Consider the following 25,869-nt stretch of genomic DNA (forward strand, 5'->3'; position numbering starts at 1 on the left):
CGTGACCACCGGCTAGCTAAGTAACAGTCGTTTTTTGTTCTACACAGAATGTCTAAATATACTTTTTTTTTCATGGCCTTCTCGCCTCCGTGTCTGCGTGTCTTCTTCTACATATATTTGCCTTATTAATGCAAAAACGGTGATGTGTTGACTGGAAAGGTCAAATAAAAATGTAAAACACAAAGATATTTTTTGAGGGTTGACCCCACACAACCTTCATAAAACAATGGGCTGATTCCTGTACAAAAAATTAAAGGGCTTAGCTTTATTTAGCAAACACCCTGCTGGCTCCAACATCCTAAATGATATTACTTTTTTAATGCAACTTTCTGCAAAGAGAAAATATTAGAACATTTTCAAGTTAGAATAAAATGTTTTAGTCGTTTAAAAAGTGCCGCTCAAAAGCGAAAGTCCTTGAAAAGGTCTTTATCAAACATTCATCTTTCTTGTCTTTGACGTGTAAGTGACTTTTTGGACTGAACTTTACTTTTGAGCATCAGTAATGATTTGTGACGATGAGCTACACAGACATATGAGAATACTTGATCCCCCGTAGCTGCTTTTAGAATAATGGTCCATACGAGTTATGATCAGTGTTGCAAAACCCCATTATATACTGTTTATAATATCAATGTGTCTTTACCTACTGAGTATACAGATGGATAAAAAACTTTGTAAAATACATTATATTTCATCATGTGCATGTAAATCTTAATTCTAAGGCATGAAAACCACAATAAAGCAAAAGAAATTTCCACTGAATTAATAGAGAAAAAAAAAGATAAATCTTATTTGAAGCAACTGGATGAAGTTGAGTTTCAGGCAGTAACCCGTTTCCCTGTGGGGGTTTTAATCCCAACTTTAATCTAGATTACATCCACATCTGTCATGTCCCTGCGTGCCTCCACAACCTTCTTGGACCCCACGGTGCTGCAGGCAACTCTTCTCAGTAAAAGAACTCTGAGAGGTCCAAAGGCCACAGCGGGATTAAACAGAGTAGATGAGGACAGATTTGTTCCAGACACGAAGATCAACAATAACCAGAGACCGCTGTCTTAAAAACATTAGATTAGACATTAGAGAGACGCTCTTCCACAGTGCTGTAATTGTGCGCATGAAAACGAGAAGGTGATGTAAGAAGCGGATTGCCACAGAATTCACAGAATACTTCTCTGTCTGGCAGCGGCAGCTGTTTCTGTTTCTTCTTCTCAGAGTAAATGTTCAGCAGTAGGACTCTGATTGAGCATCCCAGATGAGCAGAGATTAGACCATCGCACCAAGGAAAAAAAATACAGACCAGAAAACGGATTTCTCTCAGATTACTAGGAGAGCTTTTATTTGGAGCGTTGCAAAGTACATTTCATGGTTTTAGTGCTCACTCTCTCTCACTCACGCTCGTCTTCATTCAAATAAAAACACCTTTTTTTCCTCCATGTCCGTTTCTTTTGTCACTGATTTAGAAACATTTGGAATAATTATGCAATTTCTTAATCGTTTACCTGGAGTTTATATTTGAGAATGGAGAAACCATTTCAGTCCAAGCATAGAAATATACACAAGAGAGATGAATCGTATCATATATGAGACAATCAATTTGCTATAGCATGGCTTCAAGCTAGTATACAGTACGAAACACACTGAGGTCATACTGTAGGCAACAGATTAAAAAGTAATGAGAATGAAACTAAAAGTTGCAGTCAGTATTTTCACAGTGGGAGGAAAAGCAACTTTGGATTGAATATTGCATGTTTATGGACGCAGCCGTTTACTAATATTGCTGCAGAGGCTTTCTGGTCGGACAAAATCATCCGATTTAAAGGGTTGTGTGTCTCTCAGCGCGGACACTTTTACTCCTTATGAAATCCTTGAAGAGCAAAAGAAATGCGTAATGTTTGCTTAATCTCTTTTTATCCAAACAATGCAGATGCCCTCAGAGCTGTGTAGATAGTGAGGCCTTTTGGAAACAGTACTTTCATCGTATACTGCACAGTCACATCTTAGAGGTCAGTCTGTGCAAATGCAGCTCAGAAAGCTGCTGCCGGAAGGCTGTGATTATTATTTCCAGCAGCTTCGCCACCTTTCCCTAACAGAGCCAGAGATTCCAGCGAGTGCACATTATCATTGTCTAGATGCATTTTAGGTGGAGCCGAGTTCTCACCGCCTCCTTCACCTCCCGCCTCCTGTGGCTCCCCACTGGCAGCAGCAGCTGCAGCGGCAGCCACGCACTCCTCTTTGAACAATCGGTCATGCTCCATCTTGAGCTCTTGGTAGGAGCGGGAGAACATGTGGAAGATGGAAGTAGCAGGGAAGGCCATGATGAGAATGCCACTGAGGATGCTGCTCAGTGCTACCACCTGTCCCGGAATGGATCTGGGCACCATATCGCCATATCCCACTGTCGTCATGGAGATAATGGCCCACCAGTAGGAGGCGGGAATGCTGGTGAAGTCATGGGTACCTGTGAGCTCGCTCTCAGCCAAGTGCACCAGCGGGGAGAAGAGGGTGACAGCGACGCAGAGAAAAAGCAACAGAAGGCCAAACTCCCGGGTGCTGCGTCGCACCGTCAGCCCCAGCGTCTGCAGGCCGAGAGAGTGGCGAGCCAGCCTCATCACGTAGAGAATTCTCAGCGCTCGCAGGATCCTCAAAACCAGGCCTAGCTTGTCCAGGTAGCCCTTACCTCCTCCCGGCCTCTCGTGTTCCAGCGCTGGGTCTTTCTCTGTCACCACCAAGGAAACGTAGTAGGGCAGGATGGCCATAGCGTCGATGATGTTGAGCGGCCCGCGGAGAAAGTCCAGCTTGCTCTGAGCTTGAATGAACCGCAAGATGAACTCCAGGGAGAACCAGGCCACACACACCGTCTCTATGATGAACATGTTGTAGCACTTAGATGAACACTCGCCCTGAGGTGGAAGAGAAGGCAAGGCAGAGAAATCGAGGATAAGAGAAGTGAGAATTGACAGGGAGTAAGACAGATGGTGAGAAAAGCACAGGGAGAAGATTCAGAGGTCAGATAATCGTCTTTGGTATTCATTAATTAATCATAAGTTACATTCGGTCAGCATACTAAAGCTACTGCAGCTGCACTGGTGGGTTATAAAGTGACGTGATCGATCAATTATTGCATTTGGGAAGACCTCAAGGATTAATCCTCCATGGGAGTGGCGACAAAACGCAATCAAACTTGTGTGCCCTCCAACGACAGTGTCAACGAAGAGCAATGCAATAATAAAAAACTCCTCTAAAAGAATAGTGGGAGTGGGGTGTGTGTGTGTACATGACACTGCTGCTGACTGACCCTCGTTTTCACACACTTGTGCCATCACGCAGATATATTCCTCGCAGCCAGGACAGCTCTTTGTCATGTGACTTTGAATATATGTTGTTCTGAGTATTTGCTACAATGTTTCTCTTAGAAGCGCAGTTTCTTCAGGCAACACTTTGTTGTCGGTTTCTGACTGTAGTAAGTGAGAAATATGCTAAAGTATCCCCTCTGTGAAGAGGAGACTTTGCGCCCCGATGATGGGGAATCATCAGTTTTTCATAATGTTATGAGTTATTTGGTTTTTACACAGGCTGAATGTGAGACCGCATTATTAAGACAGACACTGTTTATGTCTTCTCTGTGACACTCCTTTCATCAGCCTCCCCCCCATTTCTCCCCACGTTTCCCATTGCTCACTCTCTGCTTTTATCTGCACTGTCTCATTCATTTCCCTTCTATCTCACAACTTTTTTATCCTCCTGCAAGCCTCTCCTTCATCCCTCTGCCTCCATCTCCACCTTCTCATCATTTATTCTTCTTTCCTCCTGTATCGCCCTCTTCGAACTCCCTCCCCTCTCATTCTTCATTCTGTGCTCGCCCCTCACACTGCTCTCCTTCTGCATTAAAGCCTGCATTCATTCATTCATTCATTCAGCGTTCCACTAAGTGAAGTTTCTCTATGCGTTGTATCCGTCATACACACATACATCTGTTTACTTCGTGTTGCATTATCACTTGTGTCCACTCTGCCTTTTTCACTCTTTTTAATCCCACTGTGATGTTTTGCCTTTTTGCTTCATTCCTGCAGAGTGGCTCTGCATATTTTGTAATGCTGGTGCAGGAATATGTGTGCTAAGATATTGTGACTTTCAAAGATGTTCCTTTGTGCAGGTTGCATCATGCAGTGATGCTAGCAGTGATAATAGCAGCGTTTATCCAGTCTATAAAGGAGGACAGTCTCTCAGCTCTCTGGCATGAATCTTAGTTCTTCAAAGTTCAGGACAAATTTGTCTTGGTGAGACACTTTTTAGGTTTTATGCTCTACAATCTACATTTGAACAGGTCTTAATATTAACTGTTTAAATGCTTTTGAAAAGGATTAATTTTATTTGATTGTATTGTGTTAATGTTTTATATATAAGGCCTTTCATGGCAGATGTAGTTCTTTTGATCATTATTTTTAATGGACAAATATTCATTAAGTAACTTCATGTTGCTTTAGATTTACATCCAGTACGACTTGCATACTGTAGCATAATGCAGCATCAGCTTCTTTCAAGGCTTCGCTGAGTTTTATGGTGTTTACACCCAGTAAAATATTCAAACCCAAGATTCCACATCTTTCACTTGCTGCATGGAAATAAAATTAAGCCTGACCTCTTTGCTATCTTATGGTAGGAACTGACCCCCACTGTGATGAAACTGTAAGCCTAAAACAATATGTATGAGGCTTCATGTCTCCCAGGTGGCTTAAAGTCTCTATGTGACTATAAGAAGTAAAAAAAGCTCTCTGTTAACTGAAGACATCGATTAAAATCGATCAGTCTTTTGTTTTCCAATTTTAGACTAGTAATTAAAGATTTCAGTCACTGTCTCAGTTTAGCTTTTGATATTTGCTAATTGCACCAAACGGCTTTCTAAATGTGAGGATTTCTAGGAAAGAAATGATGTAAAAGTTGCTGAACATGATTCAAAAACAGATGAATAAACTTTAGTCCCGACAATCGTGATAAACATGAACCTTTAATGGTTCCTAGAAGGAGGAGCAGGGCAGAAACACATTTAGTGTATCATTAACATCAGTGTGGTTAATATGTTAGCCAAGACATCCTAGTTTCCACATGCAGCAGGCAACATGATGGCTTACAGCTTTCTTTTGGTTTCTCAGCAAAATCACAAAAACTCTTTGTTTTATTTTGGCCTTTGAGTCGACAGCGACATCGCTCTTAAGCTGGTCATTGCATCATAATGTTTCTGAGAATTTATGATGTATTTAACATCTCATGTTAAAATGTATTCAATAAAGCTGCAGCCCGCACAGTTAAAAGTAGAACCACGATGGCTATATATGATTTCTCCAGAGGTCTGAAGGACTCATTGCTTGATATTTTTGTTGAACTAAAGGAAAAGACACACCACAGCAAATCATTACCTAAATATTAACTGAATATAAACCTTTAAATTTCTCAGTTTCAGGACATTCATCGTGTTTTTTCTGTCTGATGTCTAACTCTGTGGTCTCCCTGCATGAATCTTTAAGGCACTTTCTGTCACAGTGTAGATGTTCTGTCTGACACAAGCACCATCCTCTCCTCGCGGCTCTTTCTTTCTCAGGCCTATCGCAGCTTTGTGCTCTCGCTCTCTGCAGAATAGACCATTTGTTAGAGCTCCAAGCCTTCTACTTCTGTTTCTCTGCCTTTCAACTACAGACACAATTGTGCACACAATAACCTCCCACAATACTAACTATCTCCCTGACCTTATCTCCTCCGAATGACTCTGTGGAACTAATGCCAGCAACAGCACATTTCAGCACAGACACCATTCACCCCACAGCTGTCTCATAGGGGGTCTCGTTTTATCATCTGCATTAACACATCCCAATGTCAAATTAAGACAAAGACTGCAGTGGGGGCAACGAACACTGAGGCATTCTCATGGCAAGGACATTTAAAATGAGCAAAGAGGAAAATACATTATTATTATTAGTAGTATTATTGCAGCTTTCCTTATATTTCGGAGATAAAAATGGTATTTCTACAGAATCCCTCAGATATGTGGGGCATAAATCAACTCGAAGTAAATGAATAAAAAGAACTCAATGACAAAATGAACAATATGTATGACGCAAAAAAATTCTACCCAAAGGTCGAGCTGATCTGAACTGAGTTGCTATTTTGCACTAGATGTGTGTTTTACAAAATAAACACATGCATGACAATATTGATCATTATATTTTGGCTGAAGTGCCCTAAAAGCAGCCCTGCACTCAGCCAGAGCTCATTATATGTGATCACATCCACACCTTACAGTTTAAGTATTAACTAAAATGTTTAATACTTATGTATGATGACGCTATTTTGAAAACGTAAAGTATGCATCTTAGGCAACTTGAGATACTACACTTGCTATGTAATACATTATTTTGGTATTACAATGTGAACACAGTGTGGAGAAAAAGGTTTCAGCTGAAAATGTCTGTGTGACCTTGACAATTGTCCTTGTTTTGAATACGGCAATAACAAGGAGAAGCCAGATGCTACAATATTAATATATATAAGCATAAAACTATCACAGCATTACAACCTATACAAGCTAAAGAGAGCAGCCCAGAACAGAGTCCGTTGGCATGGTGTTGTTGCGGACCTATGCTCCCCCAGGAGTCAACAGGAAAATTGATTGAACCTATACAAAGTGATCCAAGCTAATGTCTGCTGACCCTTCAGCATAGCTGCTTTTCTGCATGACGGTTTTTCTGTCGTCTCTCTAAATAAACATCTGGCTTTAACTGCGTAATTTTGACGACTTGCAATGTGCTACACGGTGTTTGTGTTCATGGTTAAGCAGACGGTCAGAAACATTCAATCAGCTCGTGATGGTGTTTTTCTCGTTCTGACCCCCGCACTGGTTCATCGCCATCATACTGTTACTGTTGTGTCAGCATCAGTTGAGCTTTATATTAATGTTGGCAGCTTAGCATCTACCCTGTGCAGTCAGACAGCTACTGGCTGTGGGGTCGCTCCGTGTACCGTGGGTTTGAAGTGTAAATGTGTGTCTCTATTGTTGGACAAGAGAAAGCTTCTATATCTCTGAATTATGAATGTTTTTTTTCACGTGTGGATCAAATAAAGCTGCACATTTTCACTGTGTTCAAAAGATAATTAGGACAACTCTTCGCAACTGTCATGCTGCTACAGCAACTCAGGAATGTTTGCTTTTCTAACCACTGCATGATTATAAACTGTGGTTCATTCTCTGACTCCTTCACAGTATGTCCATATAACTCTTCATTCCTCTTTCTTCTACATCTCTTGGGGCTCCTTCTCCCACGATGATTCTGCAGTCCTGCATATCAAGAGGTACAGTTGGAAATGGGAGCAAAAGCAAAGATTCTGCCCATCTGTCAGCTTTACTGTGCAGCAGACCTTGAACAAACTTTGCACCACTAAACACTTTTCCTCTATGCTGCTTTACTGACCTTGCCCTCACTTTGAACGCTCTAAAGAAAAGCTGAATAAAGGAGTGTGTGGATGGACAGCGAGGACAACCACAAAAGACACGCAGCTGTCCTTAACCTGGAACTGCCAACATCGAGCAATGTGTTCACTAGTCATATGGACACGCACGCATGCACACTGGGTAGAATATGCCGTGTGGACTATATGCACCCATTGAATTACAAGAATCCTTGAGATATATTGTAATAAATAAGAGCCTCAAACAGCGAGCTATTCTCTATAGAGTACGACTCCTTACACTGAGCACCTTACCACGGACATTTGTGTCAGCATAGAGTTGCACGGTTTTATCTTCATATGAAGTAGCTGTAAAGCCTTCAGAGTTATCCATCACTGATAAAGACCAAGAGATTGTTCATGCATGAAAACCCCAATAGAGAAAAATGAAAGTGAGAAGGTGGCTCGGAGAGATACGGGAGAGAAAAAAGAAGAATAGATGAAAGGAAAGTGGGTGGCTAAGTGGTGCAGAGGGAGAGAGGAGAAAGGGATTACAAGCAAAGTTGATGAGGAAAAGAAGAGGTGACATCTGAACCATGGGGACCATTTGCAACTCTGCATCTCTATTCTCTCTCTGTCTGTCTGTCCGTGCAGCACATGGACACACAAACATCCACAAATGCAGAGATGACAAATTTTAACAAAGGTTTTTGCTTGTTAGACTCTCTCTTTCATGCCTGCATGCACACAAACAGACACACACTAGTAAAGTCTGTCTGTAGCCTCCAGTTTCAGTGCAAACTGCTATAAAAGCAATTTAATGTGATGTCAGTTCCTCATCCAGTATTTTAAATTGTTTAGTGTCCCATCAAACTATAGGCACATCGGGCGCACACAGACACACACACGCCTTCAGTAGACGAACATCAACTTTTATGATCACAAAAACATTTTGTGCAAGCGTTTTATTTTTTATCTGTAAGAAAATTATAAAAATGTCTCGTCAGAACGTGGAGCTGAAAAGAAAAAAGCAAACTATTGGCTGCAGTGTGCACCGGCTCACTCTGAGTGTGTGGGGGAATGCAGCGTGACACAAAGAGTGACTGCTGTTACGACACGACTGAGCTGTCTTGTGAAAAGGGAGTTGGCAAATGTCATGTATGTAACCTCAGGAAATTAAGCATCTGCTGCTTGTTTGTGTGTCACTGTCACAACTGGTTTTCTACCACATCCTACTCTGTCTACTTTTAATTGATCTTTTGGGCCGGCTGGTTTTTCTGGGGAGTTTTCCCTCACCGGTGTTATTCCACACCTGTCCACCAGGTGTCAGCTGTGTGGGCTCCTGTTACACAACCGCATAACTGTGCCAATGTGCTTCCTGCCTCCACAGCTGTCCCACATCACAAATTACTTTCTACATGCATAAGTAGAGCTGTTTTCTCAGTTACAAGGTTGTTTGCAGTGCATCTGTTAATTATGCTGAGCTTTCGTTCGTGGAATTAAGTCTTACCATTTGGCAGCCATCTTAGCATCGTAGACATGTGGGTAGTTTTTTTTTTCCTTGTATACCTTATTAATCCCCTGTGGGGAAATTACTCTCTACATTTAACGCATTCACTCAGTGAAGCAGTGGGCAGCCACCGATCCAGCATCAGGGGAGCAGTGTGTAGGGACGGTACCTTGCTGAGGGTTGCCTCAGGGTAGTCGTTCGATGGATTTGAACCCCCGACCTTCCGATTATGGGGCAAACACTCTACCTGCTGATATGAGTTATGCACACATGTGCAGTTTCACAATATTGTGGCTTCATTAGCATGCGCAAATATGATCATCATATCTGTAGGTCTGGTAAATCCTATCAAACACTCACCAAAAATCATGTTCTAGATAAGGTCAAGCAAAAAGAACCTTTACCTACAGTTATGGGAAAAAAGAAAGAATTCAAAGGGCTCTGTGCAGTCCTGTGACAGCTAAGGGGAAGTAGCAGCCAGGTGCTGCTGATCAAATGCCCTTGGTTAATTAATCATCAGTGCGTGTAAACACCTTTATGAAAACTACATGTTGGCAATAAATGTGTCTCAACAAAATGTCATTCAAGGTCAGAGTGTGCAAAAAAATAATAAAAACCCAAGAGCCACATCTCAGACTCTACAGGCCCAGTTAGCATGCTAAAAGTTAACATTCGCGACAGTGCAATTAGAAAAAGAATGAACAAGTACTGCTTGTTTGGAAGGGTTGTCAGGAGAAGGCTTCTCCTCTCTAAAGACAATATATAGAACTATAGCAGAGGTTCCATCTGATCAAACCACAGAGATGTTCTTTACACAGACGGGAACTAAGTGGAGATATTTGGCCATAAAGCACAAACACTGTGCTGCACGTTTAAGACCAACTTCCTTTTGCTTACAGTTGTAGGCTGTGCTATGTCCTGTTATTTACAAACCATTTAAAATACTGTTGTAAAGAAGGTGATACCAAGTTGCCAAATCACTTTAAAACCGAATTATTGAAAACTCAAATGAAGCAAAATCACTCAGGGGAAAGAAATTTGAAGCATTTAAGGTCATTATTGTGTTTTTGTATTTGGGAAAATAAGCTTCTATTCACAAGATTTAAAGTCATATTTGAGACTCTGCTAATAAATAGATTTTTAGCTTTTTATATTGAAATGATCTGTGAAAATTACTAAATATTTTCAGACTAATTTTCTAGCTCAATAGTTTGAAAGCTCAACACACTGCAGCTGAAGAAAAGCTGACAAATTCTTTTAAACAGACAAAACACAAGCAAATATTTTGCATTTTCATTAATCAGCTTTTGCTGCATTTAGACAAAAGCAGGCAAATTCAGAAGAAAATGCACCGGACAAAAATTTAAAATAGAAAGCAAAGATGGAGGCGGGCTCATGGCAGATATTAGATATTTGGAACATATGAAACGGGGAAAATACTCTTTCTCTAATTACCACTTTAATCTTTGAATAGTCAGCTTATTTTTTTATGCAGCTTGCTCTTATATTTGTATTACCAGATCACACTCAGGGACTCTGTGCATCTTTACCTGTTGCTATAAGTATGTATACAGTTTACAGAGATTCATATGATGCAACTCTCAAATGCATTTTAACTTGTAGATGTCAAAATATTAATTTATAGGCGGAAGTTCATGTCCAGTATGTTCTATATTTGTTCTCATTCACCTTTTGAGCACAGCACGAATGTGAAGGCTACTTGACATTTATGGAAGTGTGTGTGATGCATCTTTGTTGCATGTCTTTCATTTCTTTTTAAAGGTCATCACAAAAGCATCAAGTGATTTTAAAATTCATAAACTGGCAACATCGGGTGAGACACTTTGAATTAAAAAGCAGAATTTGAATTTAAAATGTGTTACAGGAGACAAAGGTTGAGGAATGGCTCCCGTGCTTTGCTGTACTTATCTATGCTGTGCGATCCCACTCTGGCATGGACAGGATAAACACCTCATGCTTTGCTGTTCTCTCAATAATCCCACTTGGCAGCCATGCGGCACATCCGACGGAGGGAATGCAGCTCATAAGCAGATAGGCCGTAACAGGCGTGGAATCTGCTTGGAACTGATACGTTCAGAGTACATACATGCCCGGGGAAACAAACAAGGAAATGCATATGCATGCTAACTCAAAGTGTTGCTACAATTATTCCAGCTGCAGTGGAATCTGATTATTAGCATGTACTGTAACTGCAGACCTTCAAGTTTAGAAAAGATCTAATGTCTGCCATTTTAAAAGGACAGTGCGTGTACACAAACCGCCGACTTAGCCACCTCTTTTTCCTACTTCTCCGGCCTCTATTTCATTCCCTCTAATCTGCAGCCACCTGCTTCTCTAAAGTCTTACTTAGTTACTTAAGTATAGTAACCCTGAGTAACTGGCAGACTCGCATCCTGCTGAGGCAACCAACTTTACACACCAGCACCTATTTATGCTCTCTTTGTGTGAATTTAATGAAGGGGGGGAATCATCACACACAAAGCACGCATGCTTAATTTTGTGCCTCTGTTGTTAAACACACAAACAAGCTTATGACTGATGACAGTGCTTTGTCTTCTGAATTTGGCCAATGACAGAGAGAGTACACACACACACACGTGTGCACACACATGCACACTAGCCTTCGTGTTAATTCTGTGCATCTATTACATTATGTTTCACATCTCAGGTGTGCAAGTAAATCATCTTAAGCTAAATTACATGCAGGGGGAGCCTTTAGTTACATTATGCTCACACAAAACTTATCAGATCGCTGTCACTGCTGCTCTGAGCTGCAGGGGGAATTCATTCATGCTTCCGAGTCCAGATAGTCAAAAATGTTGGTCTCCAAATCACAACTCCCCCCTCACAGACAAAAAATGTCTTTGTTGATTCACATAATGGAATTTAGCACAGAAGCAGGAGGCCAGTAATTCTTCTGAGATGTAATCACAGCCAATACTGGTTTTCAGTGAAGCTGGACATAAAATGCCAGATAAGGATCCAGACTCAGGCAAAAGCGTGTTTTTGGTTTCAGACGCTTGGATCTCTGACAACCAGTAAATGTTATACTCTTTCCTGGCCAATCGTTTCTTATTTCTATTGTTTTATTTACTATATTATATGTAAACCTGTCTCATAGATTACATGAGATGCTACCTGTTCCATAGCAGGTCAGCGCTACAATATGTACCCATTCATATCACAACACACCGGTCCACTGTGTCCATTTCACAGATGCAGACGTTGCAGTAAGTTTCTAATCTGCAGTATCAAGCCAACATGAAAATAATCATGCATTAAACAGACATTATACATATTAGCCACCTAGCTTACTCGATTCTAACGATTAACCTGGAGGGTCCTAGAAAAATGCATACACTATTGGTCTTAGAGCCACAAATCGACCACGCCCAAAAAAGTGCTATAAAAAATTTATATATTAATATTTTTTTCCACTTTAAATTAGCCAATCTTTTAGACCTACTTCTACTTGAAATATTCATGTCAAGTTTTAATTACATTCCGCGGATTTTAACCCTTTATATCCCGGTTTCGTCACATGAGCGCACTGCTTTTTTTGCCCCAAAAAACAAAAAACTTGAATATTTTCCAAAAAAAACATTTGAGGTAATATTCAATTGTTATTATAATTAGGCCTTTAGATGGACTAAAGATTGGCACCAAGAGTCATTTCGATCGCCTTTTATTTTTTTTCCAGGAGCGCATTTCATAAAATGCACACTATCGACCACGCCCAAAAAGTGCAATAAAAATATTAAATATTAATTTTTTTTTTCACTTTAAATTGGTCAGTCTTTTAAAACTACTTCTCCCTGAAATATTCATATAAAGTTTTAATTATATTTTCGTTGTTTTAACCCTTTAAATTACAAAAAAACTAAAAAAAAAAACTAAAAAACTAAATATTTTCCCAAAAAAACATTTGAAGTAATATTTGATTGTTATTATAATTAGGCCTTTAGATGGACTAAAGATTGGCACAAACAGTCATTTCGATCGCCTTTTATTTTTTTTTTCAGGACCAGAAAATGGTCTCCAGGCGGCAAATGCTCCTCCTCTAGGCCGAAATAAGTGCATGTTGCCGGGGTAAGTCGCGACGATCACCGGGGCACGATCACCGGGGACTGCTTTTTCCAGCCCACACGTCCGATACCACGTGACAACAAATACGTCATTTCCTGTTGACTAAAAAAAAAAAGCACCCTCTCATGGTCCTAGGGACCAAAAAATGGTCCCGCACGATCAGCGGGCGAACCCGCTGCAGCACGCCGGAAATGACGCTTCATTCCCCGCAGGTCTCTTTAAGCAGCCCGCTGTTTTCCAGCCCCGGGTCAAATGTGGAGCAAGGGCGCCACCCGGTGGACAAATAAAAAAATTACAATTCTAAGGCCTCTTGTCCAAAACAAAAATGAAACCTAAGCCATCACCCAGATGTTAACGGTAATAATTCTGCCGTGAAAAATAGCGTTTATAATGGGTTTCAATGGGGCACAAATCGACCCTAGGTCCAATAGCGTAAGGTTATCGCTAGCTGAGCCACTGAAGCTAATTTCCGGAAGTCATACTGAAATTTTAACAGTAAATGTGACCAAACTTTTTTTTGCAGACTTTCGCTATATTCCATTCAACACTGTGCAAATGGCAGGTAATCAAAATTTGAAAATAGCCACAAATAGCCACAAATCGACCCAAGACCCTCCAGGGGTTTTAAGGATCCTGGAATTAAAACACTAACTTTAAGTATATCATCTCCCCCTGCTGGTAATGCAATTTCTGCATGCGTGTCCATTTCAGATTTGGAGAGGCAAAGCGTGAAAAGGACACGGTGGACTCGCGTGTCTATTACACGTTTTGCTGTGATACTGGGTTGACCCATCACCTGTCAAACATGAGATGCCATTCTTAAAGGCAGCTATGTGATCGTATTATTAATGAATGATCTTCAGTGCTGCCCAATATTTTTGATGTGGAAGGATTACTGACAGTAATTGCTTTTAGGTTATTATTCCATCACTGAGGCTCTGTTGAAGATGACATGAATAGAAGGTCATTTAATGGACTCCAAGAGTGATTACACACCATTACATAAACTAACTTTATCTTAATGACCTTAGAGTTCAGCATATCAAATGCAACATGCTACGCTATTAAGAATTGATGTCTAAAAATAGATTTTTGACTGTGCTGCAAATGCACAGTCAGTGTCAAGGACGTGTGCTTCGTATGACGCTCACCGGCGGGCGGGGAGGGGTGGGGGGGCTAAAAATGCTAGCAAAATAATATGAAATGAGTTAGGTTTGCTGTGCCGAGAATGTGTGCGCACACATGTGTGTCTCCTCTTTCTTATTTACCACTTTGTCTGAGACAGCCTCTAAATACTGAACAGCTCCTTTGAGAAAACAGAAATTGGAATGCAGATGTTTTAATATTTACCACTCGTCTCTTACTCCTCTATTACCTTCTTCTCTCAAATACATAAAGTGATACTTTATCTTCCTTCAGACATCACAAGACTCATTATGTCAGTTTTGTATCTCCTAATAAAATAAGAAATCCTTCTCGTCCGCAATCAACAGCCCAGCTCTGTAACTCAGTGGGACTATTGACCAGTCTCTGTTTGAGAAGATGTGGATGAATCAGAACGCTCAGTGTGGCGCTTGAGCCACGTAGTCTGTCCCTCAGTCTCAAGATATTTGTGATTGATGTCCTGGGACGTAACTATTGAACAGCAAATCCCACTCCAATTTATGGCATTAAGAACATAAAATGACTCCCCAGGCCAGAAAGCATCTGAATTAGGCAAAGGAGAGCAGATCTGTCGAGGCTGTCTGAAAATGCTCCATCAAACAGACTTAATTCCAAGCACCACTTAATGACAGGAACGTATTTCTGTGATAGACGGATGAAAATGAATACAGACAGGTTTTACTTTGAAAGCACAAATAAAGTGCGTCTTTGTTTCATTTGTGACATTTGAGCAATAACATGTAATTTCAAGAAGGTTATCGATATATACTGAGACCTGCTGCTCTTTCTGAGTGTTGCTACCATAGATTTGACTCAAGAAGATTACTGGTGTCTAAAAACGTTTTCATGAATAAGCAAGCGTCAAAAATAACGAGCGATTCACTGAGATCGTCGTGTCTTTTAGCTCAATATGTGACACTGATGGAAGAAAGTGCTTCCACTCCAGAGGGATTACATTAGGGGGCCACAACCAGAACGTGAAGGTTAATCCAAAACAGTAAAAGTAAAGACACAAGCAAGAAGTAAAGGCAACATCACAGCATCCTGTAGCTGCGAGCCATAAGGTACAGATGAGTTTTGTTACTTTGTTATTTATTAGAATAAATAACACCAAAAATATCACCTAAAAAATAACGTGAATCGAGTTTTTTCTCAATCTACACTTGATTATAATCTCAAACAGGATTACCTGAGAGTGATAATCAGAGGAAATGATTATTTTGTCCTTTCAGCCTCTCGACAGCAGCGACAGATCTTTTGTGAATAGCTAGTTAGTGAGATGATGCTACAACTTTTTAGTTCTGTCAACGTTTGAGCAAGAGCACTGCATCAAACATCCCATGAACTTTATTTAACTAAATCTATACTATAGTTTGAAATACTTTCTGTAAATAAACACTGGTATCCATCTGTGCGTACAGTAAGTTCATTTGGAGAGCCATTAGCAGTTTGGTAGCCCAGTCTCACTTTAAAGAGTCACTGACAGTTCACTTCAACTCATTGCATTTATATTGCACTAAACCATTACAACAGTGACCTCTAGGTGCTTTACATCGTTAGGTAAAGACTCTACAACAATACAGAGAAAACCCAACCATCAGATGTCCCCTATGAGCAAACACCTGGTGACAGTGGGGAAGAAAAACACAGTTTTAACAGGAAGAAACCTCCAGCAGAACCAGGTGAGCCAGAGATTAACAGTAACAAATGATTAAATGCAAAAATACGAATAAATAAACATGAAGAGATCAAAAGTAGGTAAGTGCAGAAGAAATGCTCAGTGAATCTTGGGAACCCCCCAAACTTAGGCCTATAGCGGCATAACTAAGGGAGGGTTCAGAGTCACCTGCTTCAGCCCTAACTGTAACCTTTCTCAAAACTTTTTCAGTTTTAATAGTAAAAGTTTGGGGTCTGTCTCTCCAAGCCAAACTGAGAGCTGGTTCCACAGAAGAGGGGCCTGAAAACTCTGCCTCTCATTCTACTTTTAATATCCCAGGAACCACAGTTATGTTACTATAAGTGATCTCAGGAACACTATTACATGCTTAGTCTAATAACAGCCCTGAAATAGTATGGATCTTGGGTACTATTAGGTAGGTACAGGAGCCTTTGATGTATTAAACAAATCACTTTCATTTCAACTTACTATAAGGTATTTCACACACAAGCATCTTTAGACTTTAATGGGCCAAGAAAAGAAATGGGTCAAAGAAAATGTATTATAATCCAGGACCACTTACTAATATAGATATTAGGTGGCTGACTAATCACTAATCATATATTGATAGTAATTTTTTTAATCTTTGAATGATCATCTTCATATGAATCCTTTTGATTTTCTTTGTTAAAGACTTAAAAAAAACGTGTTAATTGTGTAATGTGCACAAGTTATATAACAGAGAAAGACCTAGTTTGGTATTAATGTTATAACACTTCTTGTTACTCCTTGGCAAAATATGCAAAATTATAAAATTCTGAAACTGACAAAAAGATATTTCATTTAAATTTGGATGATCTGCCCTTCAAAGAGTCTCCTTGGGGAAGGGCGATCGTGGCTCAAGAGTTGGGAGGTCGCCTTGTAGTCGGAAGGTTGCCGGTTCGAGCTCCGGCTTGGACAGTCTTGGTCGTTGTGTCCATGGGCAAGACACTTCACCTGTTGCCTACTGGTGGTGGTCAGAGGGCCCAGTGGCGCCAGTGTCCGGCAGCCTCACCTCTGTCAGTGCGCCCCAGAGCAGCTGTGGCTACAATGTAGCTGCCATCACCAGTGTGTGGGTGACTGGATGTGTAAAGCGCTTTGGGGTCCTTAGGGACTAGTAAAGCGCTATATAAATACAGGCCATTTACCATAACTTTGCAACTCTTATGGTGCAAATGCTATTTTTAGATCGCTCCATGTTCGGGTACAAGCACTTGTGCATTTATGACAGGCTTGGATCTCCTCTGATGTGTTACAGCACTGACCCTTTGGGAGAGGAGAAAGTCATAAGGACTCAGATCTGGTAATTAGGGTTTGAGGAGTGGCCACAAGAGCAGTCATCACAGTTCAGGCTGTTTCTCTGTCTCTCTGTGCAAGTTTAAGGTCCACGGTGACTTTGCGAACACACAAGAGCAAGCTCACAAGGTCGAAAGGAAGACCTCCACAGAGCAATCAAAAAATACCAGCTGCACGGGGAGCAGTGCTTCAAATCACACCTTGCCTTTATGTACCTACAATAAGTGTTGGGGAGTAACGGAATACATGTACCGCCGTTACGTATTTAAAATACAAAATATGAGTAACTGTATTCCGTTACAGTTACCGTTTAAAAAGGTGGTATTCAGAATACAGTTACTTTGTTGAAATAAACGGATTACACGGCGGTACTTTCCTGTTTCATATTGTCGCGGGTCAGGACTGTTTGGGTTTTGTTTATTCTGTTGTTCCAGGCGGCAGCGTTACGGTTGCCATGGTTACAGGGTAACGCTCTCTTTGTGTGTTTCCTGGTGAGCGAGCGCCTTTTTGTTGTTTTTGTTGTGCTAAGCTAATAGGCAGAATGCTACAGGCATAGCCCTAAAGCATGTAGCCTGATGGGCAGTGTAGTCCGTGCTGCAGGGGGAATGGACTGCCATACACGTTATGGGTCTGTGAGCGCGAGGAGGGAGAAGAAGGAGAGTGGAAAAGCTGTCACCGAGCAGAAACGGGAGCTGGAAGCATGTAAATATAATAATAACCACTTCAGCCAAGAAGAGAGCCTGACGAGCCCAGTTGTAAGTAAGCTATTAAGACTCGACTGTACACTGTGTTCATGTTTTCCTCCGAAACAATAAGTTCCATTGAAGCAGCCTTTCAACGCCTCTCTCTGTCTAAAACTTGACCCAGACAGCAAAGTAAAGCTAGTTTTCGGCTACGAGCCCGACACAAACTCTACGTATTAGTCAGAGGTCCCTTTACTACGGTTCGGCGCCGCGGACCTTCAGTAATCGTAATAAATCACACAGCAATAGGACATTCATGTAGTTGTAAACAGCATGATAATATATTAAGTAATCCAAAGTATTCAGAATACGTTACTCTCATTGAGTAACGTAACAGAATACGTTACAAAATAAATTTTGGGGCATGTAATCTGTAATCTGTAGTGGAATACATTTTAAAACTAATCTTCCCAACACTGCCTACAATATGTTCTTTGATAAAAGATCAATTTATTATCTTTAGTCCAAAAGCTGCTGTTGGCATCATTTGTATACGAGGCATGAAGCTCAACTCTTGTTCGGTGTTTTTCGACATGATCAAAGATGCATTGTTGAATCATATGAAGGTTTCTTGCATCCACTTGCGTTTTTGTGCTTTCTGTCAAAGTGTCACAATTACAAACATCCTGCAGAAATGACATTGATTTCAGAATCACATTGAAAGTTTTTACATAATACAAAGCAGAGATACATGCACACCCACAGCAGGAGACAGAAGGATGAAAGAGTGGTTATCAGTGGGACTGGAGCTGAGCTGTTAGCTCCTAGTGGTATACTGCTTGATAGACGAGATCAGCTGAGGACAGAGAGAAACACATTACACGGACAAAGGGGAGCAATCAGAGGAGAAAAATTAAGTAATGTTTCTTGCCGGGTTTTTTCTACCAGAAACTTCCTCTCTTATCTCCCTAAAGCACATTCTTTCTCTGTCTCTCCTTTTCTCCTTCACTCTATTCAGCCACCTAGTCCACAATCCATCTTTACTTTACGCTATCTCTCCTTCACATGCCTTAGCCAAACAGAAACAGGCAGAGAAGGTGGATGAATTATGAGTGGACGAGGGAATTTCAGCCCACTCCGGCACATAACAGAACAGAGAGACAAACGGCAGGACTACGTGAATTAAAGATGACAGGAACCCTGCCGCTGCTTGCTAGCTGGACGCTGCAGATGGAGTTCAATGCAGCTGAATAGTCTGAACCTCCGGAGCATGCAGAGGGAAAAACATGAAAGCGGCAGATGGATTTGTTTACTTGTAGATGGAACTGCCATCCTCTTTCTAGGAATGAGCGCAGACATGCAAACACATGCCTGAGTGAACGCATACACCTAAATGTCCTTACGTCCCACAACATCCTCCCAAAGGTGTGAGATGTCAGACACAATCATACAAATCTCAGATGACCTGATAACCCACACTGCTGCCTCAGGGCATCGAGACAAACACTCCTAGTTACACTAACTCCTAGAAAGAGTTTCACAAAACTTTGCACTGGCTGGAAACACTGTTACACCAGGAATCAATACGGCGTGGTAATTGCAAGTGCGTGTGTACGAGGGAAGGCTGCGTGCAGCCTTTCAATGTCTCCGTCAGTGCAGCTGTGCTTACCTGAGGTGAATATCAAGCAGGAAAACTTCATTTACCATTTACATAAAAATGCTACTGTAATACTACACATCAGAAATGTTATGCTATTCAATCTCTGCTTGCTTTTAAATCCTGCTGCATTTCTCATTCGTTTCTGCTGGACCTTTCACTGTCATCACTGCATAGAAAATAAAGCTACAGCAGCAACTGAAGCCACTGCATATTTCCACTTAGGACAATAGTAATAGGTTTGATCTATCACATGCTCTAAAAGGTCCATATCGAATGCATAGCAGCAGACCAGGAGACTCGATCCACTCCCGAGCCAAAGCTCTTGTCCATCTGTGTTCCTATGACTCTCACTAACTACTGGACTCCTCTTGGCAGGACTCTCAAAATCCTCTCTTCAGCCTTTACAACTCATCAAGTATTCTGCTGTCGGCCTTCTCCAATAACACCACCCCCTCCCTGCACTCGATCTTTTGGCTGCCTGTGACTGCTCGTATCAAAATCAATACAGAGATGCTGCTGTACACTTCTTGAGGAGTTTCCATTGAACAGGTGTGTCAACTTACATACATACGTACATATGTACTGTCTTGAGCCTGATACTCGGTTAAAGTTGCTTTATTGTACACCTGAACCTGATATGCAGGGATTATTTTGAACTGTAATTGGACTGGTACTCATGTAGTGCCATAGTGGAGCTTTCTAATACAAGTCTCATTCACCCAGTCACACATACATCCATGCAGAACTTTGCCTAAGAACTTTCTAACACAGGGGGCAACTCTGATTTCACCAACTTGCCCAAGGATACTTTGGATGTGGGCTGGAAGAGCCAGAGATCGATGCACTGTCCTTCTAATTGGTAGGCAACCTGCCCTACCACCTGAGCCACAGCTGCCCAGTTGTGAATTGTACTGAGCTGCTCTAGAATAAGAATGTGGAGCTGGGAACGAGCCTGACAGGTCTACTTCAAGGACACCCGGCGTATGAAAAATGATCAAGTCCTGAATGGGGGACATGCTGCTGTCAGACGTTAGTCATGAGCCAACATGAGACAAAAGAGTAAATGTGTGCATAATTCAGAGAGCGCTGTATCAGTTTCAGTGGATGGGCTATTCTGTGTGCAGTGGTAGTGCATATATGTGTTTTTTACAGCGTGTCTGTTGATGCACGCGTGTGTGAGTCCGTCTACGTTGTCACATACAGTACGCTCATTTCATTATTCAGATACTGGACAGGCCTCAGTGAGCAGCTCCGGCTTAATTATTCTGTGCTGCTACGGGTAGACAGATCACACACCGACACTGCAGCGTCCCCCCAGAATATTGAGGAGGATAAGATGACAGCGAGTTTTATAGTTTAGAATTTTCACTTTTGCAACATCAGCATTTGTCTAAGATGTTCTCGCTCTTGTTTTTTGTTGTCCTTCAATCCAGAGTGGAGTGATATAAAAACAGTTAAAAGCAATTATTCATAAACATGCAATTATGTGTGCACAGACCCCGACTTGCAAAGGGCCAGCGTATAGCCTGGGTTTGGGGATCATCTGGACTTTATAATGGAATCTATCACCACCACTAATCTCCACACCTGAGCTGCAGCAATGGCAAAATGTTTATTAACCAAATATCTCCATTAAACACATTTAATGTTAGTTTCCAGGAAATAAAGGAAGTGCTAGTGATTATGTCTTGATGAGCCTTCATTCTAAGCAGTCACGATCACTCACATGATAAATCGCTTTAGGACTCTCTCTACAAAATTGTCATTTATGGCTCTTTTGTACTAATCTGACTTGGTTTCTGAATCTTCTGCTGCTAATAGCTACGCTTGCAGCAGGCCAACACACGCTTGGTCACCAGTGTTGATTTCACTGGCCAGTCATTTTCCTCAACGACCAAAAATAACAGGCTGAAATGTACTGACCCTTTTGTGAGTGAATAAAAATGAGATGAAAATATTCTGGAGAGACGAGATCCAATCAGAACTAATTAAGTTCTGCAGGAGACAGGAACTAGCATCCATGCTCCCTGTCTCACGACAACGTGATAAAATATCAATGCATGGGAGGAAGAGTGGAAATATGGGCACATTTCACATTCAATGTCAAGGAAAAACACAAGAAACCTTTACACTTTCCATTTTTGTCAGCTGATTCAACTTTAGATCTGGTGTACTGTACTCTTACCATATTTAGTTGACTAAAACTACACTAAAACTAAAAGAATTTAGATGCCTACATCATGACTAAAACCCAAAGACTATGACTGAACCTAAATCAAAATGGTCACAATCAGCACTGTTGGCCACTCACCCTGTCCTCTTCCTCTCTGAGGTCTGGCATCGTGCTGATACATAAACTGACAACAGTCACGGCAACCATGATCACCGACAGGCAGGCAAAGATCTTCCCAGGTAAGCCTGACTGTGGGTTTTCTACCATATCTCTTAGCCAGTTCATCACTTTTGTGTATTGTGTTTCCTCCACTGTCTCCCGCTGCATGGCGTTTTTCTGCCTGCGCTCCTGCCGACGCCTCTCTTTCTCGTGCACTTCCTCGATGCGCGTGTACATCTTCCTCTTGCAGCAGCGCTCCATGTACGCCATCTCCACGCCCCAGTAGGTCAGCTCATCGTGCAGGGAGAGGATGCACATCTCTCGTAGCAGTCGGAGTTTCCCTGCAGCCAAGAAGTTGAGGATAACCCTAAAGGCGGATGGTGAGCGGTCGAAGAAGAACTCCTTGCGGGCTTCATCGTAGTCGTCACAGATGCTGGCGATGTCCTCAGGTGACCTGCAGCCACAGAGGCGGCCAAGTCGTGTGAGGGGAAATTGCTCCAGTGTGCTCCAGGGGAAGGTGTAGCGGTTTCCCCCGACATTGATCACTGCCAAGGAAGCATGGTCGATGGACAAGAGGTCCTCTGGCCGACGGATGAACTGAGCTCTTTGGTAGTACACACCCTATAGCACGAAGAATGAAACGGTGATCATTGTTATACGATTTGAGAACTTGTTTAATATAAATCTTCCCTAACCATTAAATTTACCAGCAATCGTGTTCATACCTTGATAGTCTCAGTCTCTGGGATCTCAGTGAATATGTGGTCGAGACTGCTGTCATCACTGACGGACAGATTGCTGAAGTCATGGTTGGCATTGCTGATGATGGGCATGGCAGCATTCACAGAGCACTGTGCTTCGATTGGAGAGTGGACAGCTCAGACCAGATAGCAAATACAGAGAGAGTCTGCAGACAGTGCCCTCTGAAACTTTTCAGTCTCAATAAACATCAGTTTTTCTGATTTACAGATCTGAAAAAGTTTTCCTGCTACCGTAGGAAAACAGAAGAAAGAAAAGGTGCAGTGCTGTTTTCCTTTTTTTGGTCCCCAACCAACAGAGCGTCATGAGGTAAGAGGTCCACAGCAGACTGAGTCTGTGTACCAGACTTCAACATCAAATCAGTGGGTAATCCTGTTCTGAAGCCAGTCTAGCAAAGGCAAGCCTGAATAAGAGGACTGATCACTGGCTGATAGCTGCAGAGAATGAGCTGCATGAGGTAAGGAGCCAAATTTGCAGTGCTGGGGTGTTTGGGGAACTGAGGAAGATCCTCTGTGTCACCACAACAGGATTAGGGAGGGTCTAAACCCGTGGTGGCATCATGCAGGCAACTGAAAGAGAGACAGAGAGAGAGAACTGTTAGAACGAAGCAAGGATGGACTGAGATTAAGGCATATACGACAACACAGAGCAAGAATAGGAAAGACTGAGAACAGACCCAAGACTGAGAAACCTAAAGGAGACTGCAGTGCTAGAAGCTCCTCCCTCCTCTTTCACTTCTTTTCAATGAGAAAGAAGACAGTCACACTTGCTGTACTGCTATAAATGGCCCGTTGCTGAATGCATAGGCGAGGAATTTTTTGCTCATGTTCACATTGAGAGAAAAATGATCTGTTAAAAATGAAAGACTAACAGAAGAAAAGAACGTTCAGGTTCACGGTATGATTCACACTCAGAGTACGTTACTGGCCGTGTGCTTCAGTGTCTGTTGCACAGCGCAAGGTCCAAAATGTTTGCCGTTGGCAAAACAACTTCCCTGAAACTTACTGGCACTGTTAGCTGTTAAAGTTGCCCAGAATGGTGAGTTGTGTCAGAGCTTTAAAGAGTTATAGTTAATACTCTGATTTCAATGTGAGCCCTCTTATTGTGTTATTTGACATTTAATTGAATTCAACAAACACTCAGATAATCCTCTGTAGTTTGTTTTTGTATCCTGTTACTAACAATACAGCTGCCTTATATTTGGCTGTCCTCCACTTTTCTCTTGGCAGCTTTTGGTGTGAATAAAATGCTACAGTGACATTTCTTCAAATGTCCCAACAGTTTAGATAATCCTAATTTAAATTTCACAGTTTTCTACCCAGGACCACCAACACTAACACTGCAGTATTGTCATTGTTCTGCTTAGTATTCATGTAAAGTACATACAGGCTTATTGAATGTGTGAATGACACTTGGACGAACTGGATCGTACCCAAGTGCTTCGGTGCTTCAGATGCAAGAGGATAAGATCCTGTTATTGAGGAACCAATAAATCAGTTCTGTCAAGGTGCTGGTATTTCATTTCCACCGCACAGGAAGAGGAGAGAATGATAAACTGTAGTTAACTGATCTGTAGTCCTAATGGAAGTTCCCTCTTTTTTCCTACTGTAAAGTTAATTGAAGGAAGCGCTTACACTGTTACTATCAGCTAATTTTGGTGCAACAATAGACACAAATCCAATAGGTTAGATGGTCAGTCAGTTAAAATGAAATTCCTATTGTTGTGCATTTTCTTTAGAATTCAGTAAGCGGAGTTTTATTGAACATTGTGACATTTAGGAATCCTCCAATTAACTTATGAAACTGACTAAAAGTTAAAGTTGTATTAAAATGAGAATACGTACAATTCTGTTTTGTTTTTTAGATTCTTGACTCTGGGAGTTTTCTATTAAGTGGCTGTGCTGCATGCAGCATTCATTCAGGGAGCTTATGTTATATTCATAGTCAGTCAACAGTGACTGCGTTTGTCAGGAGCTGCTGGAGAGGCAGGGATGCTTTATGTTCAGCAGGAAAATCTCTCTCTGTGTCTCTCTCTCCCCAACTTGCAAAAGCACACACTGGGAAACATTTTTACGCCCTTATCTCGAATAGATATCCAATTAAACTCGGTTAAATCTGTCGCGTAATTACGATCATATAACCAACTCTCGTTTGGAGGATTTTTGCAGAAAAGAAAATAATAATAATAATAATAATAATAATAATAATAATAATAATAATAATAATAATAATAATAATAATAATAATACGACCCCGAAAGTCAAATGTGGTTTGAAGGACATTTTAAAGACCGTAATCTTACAATTGATTCGAAACAACTTCATATTTTGGATACACTTAGTTCCAAATAAAACTCTCAAACACAAAGTGTGATCATTTGTCCTCCTCTGTGTTACAGTGTTGGCGAGATAAAAAGAGACTTGTATTTCATTACAACTTCAGACAAATATAAAAACTACAAACAAAACCCCTGCAGACGTCGATACAACTTATGAGCACACCTTACCGTCCTCAGCCCCGCGCTCATTTCAGACGGCCGGATCGATTTTGAGTAAAATCCCTCAATGTCGCCTCTCAATTCCTCCGATCATTCAACGCCACGTCAGGGAGTCAGCGGTCATCACCAGCCACCACATGTCACAATCACAGGGACGCCTTTCCGGCGTCATCCACTCCGATGGAAGGCGCGCAGACAGTCTGAACATACCGTTGATGGGAAGCGAGTAAAGGTTTGGAGCACTGAAAGTGTCCCGTTACAGCTCACGGAGCGGTGCTGCAGGAGGAGGAGGAGGAGGAGGAAGAGCACGGGAGGAGGGAGTCGGCGCTGTGGTGCGCAACAGAGAAGACCGTGGATAGCTTACCCAAGTTCAAGTGTGCGTAAAGGTGACAGCAGGTACACAAGTGACCGGGAAAAGGCGACTGTGTGCAAGTTCCAGAATACACAAAGGGGGCATTTCAGCAGAAATGCGGGCATCGGGTGGCTTTTGTTGTCCGCTACCTTTTACACAGTGTGTAATTCAAGGACACTGAGGAGATGCTATCCTCCATGTTTCCTACCCTGACCGCTTCACGCGCAACAGGGGGCGCGGTTCTCCCCGGAATTACCTTCACCAACACATCTGAACTCGAGCTCCAATTCAGACTCAAATTTTGCAGTCAGCTTGTGTTTTATGTGTAAATAAGACCAAACTAGTGGCTTTAAAGAAAACACAGCAAGACAGAAAA

General features: G+C 41.6%; 1 protein-coding gene across 2 annotated transcripts; it reads right to left on the bottom strand.

The window, feature by feature from the left end:
- Window positions 1–1,304: 1,304 nt before the first annotated feature.
- Window positions 1,305–25,696, bottom strand: kcng4a (potassium voltage-gated channel, subfamily G, member 4a). Of its 2 annotated transcripts, none has more exons than XM_026176704.1 (4): window positions 25,151–25,696; window positions 22,611–23,213; window positions 21,865–22,506; window positions 1,305–2,900 (listed from the first exon to the last, which is right to left on the bottom strand). In XM_026176704.1, exons 2-4 carry the CDS (start codon window positions 22,716–22,718, stop codon window positions 2,025–2,027), a joined length of 1,626 nt encoding a protein of 541 aa, XP_026032489.1. In that variant the 5' UTR covers window positions 22,719–23,213; window positions 25,151–25,696; the 3' UTR covers window positions 1,305–2,024. The 2 variants fall into 2 exon arrangements, with proteins under 2 accessions (XP_026032489.1, XP_026032490.1); XM_026176705.1 differs by having other exon boundaries at window positions 25,146–25,696.
- Window positions 25,697–25,869: the final 173 nt, after the last annotated feature.

This window comes from Astatotilapia calliptera, chromosome 7, assembly GCF_900246225.1.
Source record: "Astatotilapia calliptera chromosome 7, fAstCal1.2, whole genome shotgun sequence".
In the NCBI taxonomy this organism is placed as follows: Eukaryota; Metazoa; Chordata; class Actinopteri; order Cichliformes; family Cichlidae; genus Astatotilapia; species Astatotilapia calliptera.